The sequence below is a fragment of the Rhagoletis zephyria genome, unplaced genomic scaffold (assembly GCF_001687245.7).
Source record: "Rhagoletis zephyria isolate East Lansing unplaced genomic scaffold, Rhagoletis_zephyria_1.1 Rzeph_scaffold_00002, whole genome shotgun sequence".
Taxonomy (NCBI): Eukaryota; Metazoa; Arthropoda; class Insecta; order Diptera; family Tephritidae; genus Rhagoletis; species Rhagoletis zephyria.
The window spans coordinates 179,040-187,537 of NW_016157086.1; the positions used below are offsets into that span (position 1 = coordinate 179,040).

Sequence of the window (8,498 nt, forward strand, 5' to 3'; positions counted from 1 at the left end):
GCATGGTTTATTCTACAGCAAAAAACATAAATATATAATTCACTTCTACCCTTTTTTTTTAATTATTGTTGCTTTTCCACAATAGTTTTTCATAAAAAAAAAATNTAAGTTTCTGGACCAGGGTTTGACTCGATGACAGCCCTGAGCAGAAGGATACGTAGCAGATGTAGTCCTATGGACGAACAACGTCCGAGATATTGCACCGACTTAAACCGAGTTAGATCGCCGAAACAACAGACCTTGGTCGGGTAAAACTCGATTCATTCCGGTGCGTAGAACCGGCTGCCGCGGTCGTTTTAGTTTGGTAGAAAATTGAATTTATAATCTAGGGGTAGGGGTAGGGGTGCGTTACGCTGCGATTGTGTGCTTAATGGTCGTTAACTGCGCGCTCTGCCCGTGTACATATTCGCATTCGCAAAATATTCGTATCATTTGATGCGAATGCAAATGTCGATGCNGAACGGTAATTCCTAGCTACTTAAAACTAGTACTTTATTATAATAAAATTTATTGATTGATGAAAAAATCTGATTAACAAATTGAAATTTGCATGAGAATTTGCTGAATTTTCTTGAGTTTTGCACAAAAGTATAGGAATTATATTTTATGTTTTCTGTTGTAGAATGAACCATATTTTTATAAAAAATTGGCGGAAAAAAATAAGAACAAAAATTGTTGCAAATATTGTGAAAAATTTGCTGTGCCAATACTTTTTGCCAGCAGCGTAGATATTTGAGGCATCAAAATGAATCTTTGAATGTTGCGGCAACATACTATGTATCAACATATTCACACAACTCATTTATTTTCAACATTTTTTTATTTACCTTTCAGCGCCATACAATTGTTGTTGCGTACAACAAATTTGGTAAAGAATTCAAAACAGGTAATTTGCTAATGAATATACAAATAATGCCTGCGGTGTGCTGGCAAGACAAATGAAGTGGAGGGGGTGCTTATAGACTGGGACATGCAAATTAATTCTAAATGGAAAGACGGAAAACAAGATTTTTTTTGCCGGGTAGTGATCGTTGGCGTGCTGGATAATGTAACGCGCGTTGTTAAAAAATTAGGTTCAATGGCCTTATTTCAGATAACTTTCCGTGGGCAAAGGAGGGAGCCAGTGACGAAATATGAAGCATATAATCAGCGGCTAATTTTTCTACGCCAAAGTTTGTGTGGGTGTGTTACAGCATTTAAGTTATTTTTTGTGTTGTTGTTTAGTGGCTTTGTGTACAATGTCAATGCACTATCGTTGTAAATAAACTAAACATGCACAACTTAATTAAGCAAACGAAATGAAAATGAAAACGTTAATGAAAATTAGCGTAAAAACACAAAAAACAAAAGCAATTAAATAGCTACTAAGAAGCAAATAAATACAACAGGTGCTCGTTTGCTTACGCATTTTCCCACTTTTTCAAGGAGATTTTACTAGCTTTGCGCTAAATTTTCACTACAATCACAATTTACTATTTAATAAAGGCGATTAATCATCGAACTGGAAATACACTTGTAGTTTCCTTTTTTCAGAAAGCTCTATCTATACGTTGTCTTTGTTCCTTGATCGGAGTCACCCTCTAGTTTCAGTCTTAAATTCACATCACAATTTTAAACCACTACTTATTTTATGTTTTCACATTGCACCAAAATTGCATGTTATTTGTAAAACGAATGTTTAAAGATAATTCTCAAATTTAATAGAAGCTTATAAAACCACAACCGAATCAGTGCAAGTCGCGACAATTTTTAATTTTTCTTTTCTTTTGCTACCAGGTGGGGAGAAAGAAGAAGAAAAAGTCAACACGGTTGCCAAGCTCTTAAATAAATTATGTTATCTCAGCATAATACCGTCTCTAAACTAGAGCGTTATGCGTTGAGTTTTCTAATTGCCAACACCAGTGCGAACTATGGCCAAATAAGATAGATAAAGATAAAGATAAAGTTCCTGCCAATTTTTAATCCCCTTTCGCATTTTGCACACCCTTTTCACAGGTAAACTGTTCTTTTGCTCACCCGCCCAATTTGTATTTCTTTGGAATCACGGCTGTTGTTGTTGTTGTAGCGGCTACCAACGCTGTGACAAGAAGTGGTGACATTAATTGGTGATAAAATTTTCCAGTTACAAAGTTATCATTCAAAGAATAGACCTGCTAGTAAAGGTTATGATCCCCAAGCACGGCCGAAGACCGTCTACGCAGAAAGAAGTCCTGCACAAAAATATTTAGCTTTATGAGTTTCATTTTCCCCGAACCGTTTCACTTTAATTTTTTGTTTCCATTTATTATGGCACATGAACAACGTTAGTTCCATTATTATGGCATAAAATTCAGCTTTTTGTTTTCGCAACATTCCTAAGTGTCATTTAAAACAACCTTTGAAAAGTATTTCAAACGGCGAGATTTATAAACCAAAATGTCAGTGTTGCCTATAGGCAACATCGGGCATGAAAGGGTTAAATAGCGTTTATTTAAAAAGTCATGGTGGAACGATACAGATACAGCAGATACGTCGGTAAAGTAGTTTCCCTGCAAACCAAAGTTCCCGAAATCTTAACGAAATATTTAGGACTATCTCATTTCTGTAACGATTGTTTTACGCATATTTAAAGAAATTTACATTAAGTGGTTGACATGAACTCGGAAAGAAATTTTTTTACGAAAAATAAAGAAAATTCTGACAAAATTCTGCAAGAAATTCTTCCATTTGCGCCTAATAATTTTTTTGTTATTCTAAACTTACGTCCACGTTTTTATTATCGCTTCCTCTTTCACTTTTTTGTCCGTTTCCTTTCTTTCTGTCTTCGGCGCCCCACTTCAACATGTAAGTCAAAATTAATATTCCATTTGCTCGGTGTTAAGGCCGCTTTAAGCGAAGCGCACATTAGCGCGATTCCATCGTTGCGAATACGTTGCGAATTCGGCTGTTAACTTCGAATCCGCAAACGTGCGCACACATGAGCGATTTTTTCGCGTCGATTTCCGATGTACAATTCACTCAATTTTCTCTTTATTTCGTGTATTTTCGCACTCGGCGTGCCCAAATCGTACAAAATACTATTATTACGAACGTTTTTATTAGTTTTTGTACATTACACGTTTTTTTTTCTTTGCCTTTATTGCTGTGACACCTTTCTTCTTCTTCTTTGACGCCTTCAAAACGCTGCAAGCCGCGTTTCGAACGCGTCAATAGAGAGGAACATTGAATGTTCGAAAAATTCGCAGCGACGGAATCGTGCAAGTGTGCGCTAGCGCATTAAAATGTATGGGTAGCATTGTTGTAATTTTTGGGCTTGCGGATTCGCAACGACAGAATCGCGCCAATGTGCGCTTCGCTTTATTCTAGGATGCGTCATACAAATTGTATGGGTGTTTGGATTTTTGAAAGTTTTTCGACGCTTGGAGCTGAAGCTTAAATGATCTATGCACTGTCATTCTATTTGACATGCTTCAAGTATTATCTTACAGTCAAAGCAGTCAATGCGAATCTGTCATGTAACTTCAAGTAAAAGATTTATCTAACATGGTTTTAAGTTTTTATACGCCGCTTCGAAAAAAGTGTTTATTTTTTTCAGTGTATAATGAATTCCATACGTTTGTAATTCACAATAGACTTGCAATGTCATTAAACCGCATTTTCGCTCTTGGAGTAGGTAGGATTCTGGCCCCTTCATTGCACCATCCAACCCAAAGATTGAAGATGCCTTCGCTGGAGGAGATTATAGCAAACAATAAGCGGAATGAGGAAATCATAAGATCCATCGCTTCCGAGGTAAAACGCTGCTTACAAATAAATTAACTATTGATCATATAACAAAAAACTTGTAGCTGGTCGCGATGCGCGTGGAATTAATGGCGCAAAAGAAACAACAATTACGCCGAGAAAACGCTTTGCTAATGCACCAAGTTGAGACGGCCCAACAGCAACTCATAGCCCTAGAGCTAAGCCACGGTAAAAAACAAATCCCATTGCCCAATACTCGCGGTCTTTGCACGGCAGCCGACGCTACTCTGAACACTGAACCGTCTGTAAAAACTGCTAAGGCAGCACCTGTTGAAACTCCACAGGCGGACCAAAAGCAAACTCCGCCAAAGGAAAAAAAACCAAAAAAAGAAAAGATTGCAAATAACGCCAATACGAATGCCGCTTCTGAACTTCCGGTAGATGTTGGTCGACTTGATATGCGCGTTGGTAAAATTATTGAAGTGGGTCGTCATCCTGATGCGGATAGTTTATATTTGGAAAAAATTGACTGCGGAGAACCGCAGCCACGGACAGTTGTCTCTGGCTTGGTCAAGTTTGTGCCTTTAGAAGAAATGCAGAACCGCTTAGTGGTTGTACTATGTAATTTAAAACCGGCAAAAATGCGTGGAGTAACATCTGAAGCCATGGTTATGTGTGCATCAACACCTGACAAGGTTGAAGTACTAAGTCCACCTGCGGGCGCAGTTCCCGGGGATTTAGTACATTGTGAGGGCTACACACGCCAACCTGATACGCAACTTAATCAAAAAAAAAAAATATTCGAAACCTGCGCACCAGATTTAAGAACCAATGATCAGCTGATAGCATGCTATAAGGGTGCAGCTCTTCATGTGCCCGGCAAAGGAAATATTATTGCACAAACTCTGAAGAATGCAAATGTAAAGTAAATGTTTATACATACATTTTCTTCGAAGGAGGTAATTTTCTTTTTGTAGTTAATAAAGCCATCATTTGTTAACTCAATGCAAATTACATATACCTACAAAGGTTTTATTTACTCAAGATTTCAGAAGTTTACGTAAGTCGAATAAATAGGCGAAGGAAGAAACAATAAACGCAATGATAACACTAGATGAAAAAAAATACTATACAAAAACCTCTAAGGGTATCTAGTTTGAAGCAGTCCAAAAACTCGATGCCATTTCATTGCTGCAGGGGTGGGCGTCGAAGTATGGGGTTCGGATTCGCCTCCACTACTATCGTTTTGGTCACTATGTCATATGCCGTACGATTATTTTTAAAGAAAATCATAATAAAACACATTGGGAAAAATAGGGTCATTATCAAATTTTTGCATACCGCGCGCAAAAAAGCGCGCTGGAATGTTGGCACTTCAGCTGGAAATATAAGTGCGCTAATTGGCACACGTTGAGCTTGGAAGCCCTGAAATTGTCTGGCTAATGGCGGCAGAGGTGGTTGCATGTCCGCTGGCGGTTGTAATGGATAAACCGCTTCAACATACTGAATACGCAATTTCATAGCAGCTTTTCCTGGTGTAGCGCCATTGTAAGCCGCTGTCCATATGGCCTCATAAAAACAAACTAGTATTTTTGTTAGGAGCTCAAGCATCAGAAGATCGGAAGAAAACGCTAGAAAATCCATGGATACTGTTAAAAATCCGGCGTAGTCATCATCTTCAATGGCCTTGCGCAGAGATTCTTTGTCAAGGTCAAAGCCCAAGTCCATATCAAATAAATTCATTATCGTAAATGTCACCACAATTTTTAGCACCAACAATATCATCATATCGATTATTTCTGCAACAACACGTTTCCAGAAGGGTGCAATAATATACTCGTAACCGCCTGTTCGCTGAATAAGTTCAGCTTGTACCTGATCGCTCAGAATACGGTACTGAAATAAAACTCGTCCGCGCCCACCAAGAACGTTGGCATCGGCAGCATTCAAATTTGTTGCAACACCGCCAGGTGGTATTACGCCGCCAAAGGGCATGCCTTGCTGAGTTTGGAATAATTGCGGGTAGCTATTTAATAAATACCAGGGAAAAAGGGCCATGGCATTCTGTGAGATATTGGCTTGTTTAACCTGAAAGGCAAATGAGGAAATTTCAGAAATACATATTTAATGATAAGTCAATATGTTCTAACTGAGCTAAAGACTAACCCATTCGTTGAGACTAGCAAAATATGCCTCCTTAGTAGTTAGTTCCCGTCCAGAACCGTTTTCTGCTGCTTTGGTTGTAAACGCTTCTTTCTCTTTTTCAGCATCCAGCTGCTGACCTCCCAATACGGGCGTTGAAGCCCTACTCCCAGAGTCCACTTTCGCATCTTTACTGTCCTTTGCTTTATCTACTGATGACATTATTTTCTTACACTGTCTTTGTTATGCACTACCTTGATTGCGTATTCTCTATTTAGCACAAAATGTAAGAAAATTGTTTTGATTTGTTTTTGGAACTCAATATGGACACGACACAGGTTTTAATTTTTTAGCAGGCATCAGCTGTTGGCAACTAACAATTCACAATTGTGTGTTAGATCATTTGGGCTGGGATGGAACTGAAGTAAAGTCGTCGAACCCGTTGCATTTGATATCCGGTATTACTGCTTAATTTATCTTTTAGTTCAGTTACAAAAAAAAAGTGCACTAAGCATGTAAAGCTCAAAACATATGCTACTTTGGTAGCTATTCAAATCCAGTGATAGCATTTCGTATACTATACGGAAAATCGGACTACGATGTATTCAGCAATATCCCGCAATGAGATTTATGTGTTATCTGTTATACAAACCTAGCCTATATGTACATAAGTACTCGTACAAACATACATACATACACTTTATTAATAATAAAATGAATTGAATAAGACCCATAGCACCTACAATATCAAGTACATATTTGAGATCGATTTTAAGCGATCGTTTTCCGCTGAGTCCGACCCTCGAGTCTTTGATATGATACCTACCGACGAAGTTGTTATCGATACTATGTATAGAAACTTTAGGCTCCGTTATGCATACTTGGCATGGCTTGAGAGCTGTCACATAAGAAATCTGTTAAATGAGCCTCGCGTGTAATCGGTTATCGAACGCACAGCACTACATACGTAGAAGTCTGTTGGTTTTTGATTTCTACGTAAAAATGGTATAGCAGTGCATGCAATGCCAAGTATGCATAACAGAGCCTTTTGCCATAAAACCTGTACTATAAACTAGAATCCGACCGATTCCAATTTTTCTTCAGGTACCGATGCCGATGCCGATTAATCGTTTTTTGTTTTGTTTTGTACTAAAATACACTCTTTTGCACTCAATGCATTAGAAATTATATGCTAGGTTTGTATGTATGTATGCACATACATATTTTGACCGGATTTGGCATTTGGCATTTGTCTTTTGTTTATTTAATGTTTATTATTTTTTTATAAAAGTCTAGCTGGTATACAACAAACACCATATACATAAATCCAGATTTTAAAATTTGTACAAAAAATAGAAAAATTCTGCTTGTTTTCACCAAAATTTCAAACCTTTTAATCAGAATTTTGGTATGCAGTTTTGTAGACCATTTAATTCTAGTATAATGACATGCAAGTTTCAAGTTGTTATAAGATCCCGTTAATTTTTGGCAATTTTTTTTTTTTTTTTGCTGAAAATGTCCTCCATATAAAAGGAAATTGTCGAACATAATTTTGTATGGAAAAAACGTGAAACACCATCAAAAAAAAAGAATCCATTTTCGTGAGCTGTCTGCAAATGTTTTTTGATGTTGGCAGTTGTTTGTCGCTTCACCTGAACATATGAAAAGAAAATCCAAAGAATCGGCGAAAAAACGCCGATGCCGATGCTTAATTTTGTGCCGATACTAGCCGATGCTGATGCCGATTAATCGGTCGGACTCTTCTATAAACGTTTGGTTGTAAACTAGGGCTGCCAGATATCTCTGTTGCCAAACCGGGACAATTTAGGGAGGGCCTCTCGCTCCCTTCTATTTCATTTCGACGTGCGAAAGGATGTGGGAAGATTTTATTTCGACAGACAAAAACAAAAACATAAAAACATGAGATCATGAGGTCATTACAACGTACGCCAACAAAACAAAACAACTTATCACAACTAAAGCACAGAGAATTTTTTACAATGCATGAACCTTTTTTATTCTTTATAAAAATACAGTTTATAATAAATATATGAAAAAACATAAAAATAAAATTGTTAAACTTTGTGCTAAACTCGGGAAAATTCAATAAATTTGCATACAAATTTGCAACATTCTAATCAGACTTTTTATAAAAATGTTTAAAATGAAGTTTTGCAGCCCATTAAATTTTAGTTGATTTTTGGTATTGTTTTTACTGAGAGTTTCTTCCATACAAACTATGTTTGACAATTCTTTTTATATGGAAGACACTGTCAGCAAAAAAAATAAATACTAAAAATTAGGAATGTGCCGGATATAGATTTTGCCGGATAACCGGATTCCGGATATCCTGTAAAAAATAACAACCGCATTCGGATATCCGATCGGATATCCGGTAGACTGCTGCCCTTAATAAATTTCACAATATTGTTTTTTTGCCGGCTCGAGTTCACCTCGACCTCCGCACCGTTTCTGATGCTACAGAATTTACCACTTCGAAAACACAATTACGCACACATCTGTGCGATGCTATCGCAGTGAAAAATGGCATCTTATAAACAAACAAAAAACAATCTTCATCAAATTCTTTGCTTTTGAACAATCAAGATGTTTTGTTTTCTTACGTTAATTTT

At 37.2% G+C, this 8,498-nt stretch overlaps 3 protein-coding genes across 8 annotated transcripts in view; 1 reads left to right on the top strand and 2 right to left on the bottom strand.

Moving 5' to 3' along the window:
• The window catches only part of Dark (Death-associated APAF1-related killer), a 44,118-nt gene that overhangs the window by 22,027 nt on the left and 13,593 nt on the right, over nucleotides 1-8,498 (bottom strand). For 2 of the 6 annotated variants that reach the window (XM_017618203.1, XM_017618064.1), the window contains exon 1: nucleotides 1,405-2,103. The exons of 3 other annotated variants lie outside the window; for them this stretch is intronic. In XM_017618203.1, the coding sequence (XP_017473692.1) occupies nucleotides 1,405-1,408 (4 nt within the window). In that variant the 5' untranslated portion in view covers nucleotides 1,409-2,103. Of the gene's footprint in view, nucleotides 1-1,404; nucleotides 2,104-8,498 lie in introns of those variants that run through there. One more of the 6 variants, XM_017618131.1, reaches the window with a different exon arrangement.
• AIMP1 (aaRS-interacting multifunctional protein 1) lies at nucleotides 3,547-4,743 on the top strand. The gene is made up of 2 exons (XM_017618888.1): nucleotides 3,547-3,771; nucleotides 3,828-4,743. Exons 1-2 carry the CDS (start codon nucleotides 3,619-3,621, stop codon nucleotides 4,650-4,652), a joined length of 978 nt encoding a protein of 325 aa, XP_017474377.1. The 5' UTR covers nucleotides 3,547-3,618; the 3' UTR covers nucleotides 4,653-4,743.
• On the bottom strand, nucleotides 4,735-6,660 carry LOC108364888 (uncharacterized). Its single transcript, XM_017618795.1, has 2 exons — nucleotides 5,890-6,660; nucleotides 4,735-5,811 (listed from the first exon to the last, which is right to left on the bottom strand). Exons 1-2 carry the CDS (start codon nucleotides 6,085-6,087, stop codon nucleotides 4,909-4,911), a joined length of 1,101 nt encoding a protein of 366 aa, XP_017474284.1. The 5' UTR covers nucleotides 6,088-6,660; the 3' UTR covers nucleotides 4,735-4,908.

Excerpts from the sequence above, each read along its gene's own strand:
- LOC108364888 (XM_017618795.1), bottom strand. The coding sequence starts at position 6,087 with ATGTCATCAGTAGATAAAGCAAAGGACAGTAAAGATGCGAAAGTGGAC. Across the intron at positions 5,812-5,889 it reads TTGCTAGTCTCAACGAATGG|GTTAAACAAGCCAATATCTC; the intron begins GTTAGTCTTTAG and ends TTTGCCTTTCAG.
- AIMP1 (XM_017618888.1), top strand. The coding sequence starts at position 3,619 with ATGTCATTAAACCGCATTTTCGCTCTTGGAGTAGGTAGGATTCTGGCC. Across the intron at positions 3,772-3,827 it reads TAAGATCCATCGCTTCCGAG|CTGGTCGCGATGCGCGTGGA; the intron begins GTAAAACGCTGC and ends AAAAACTTGTAG.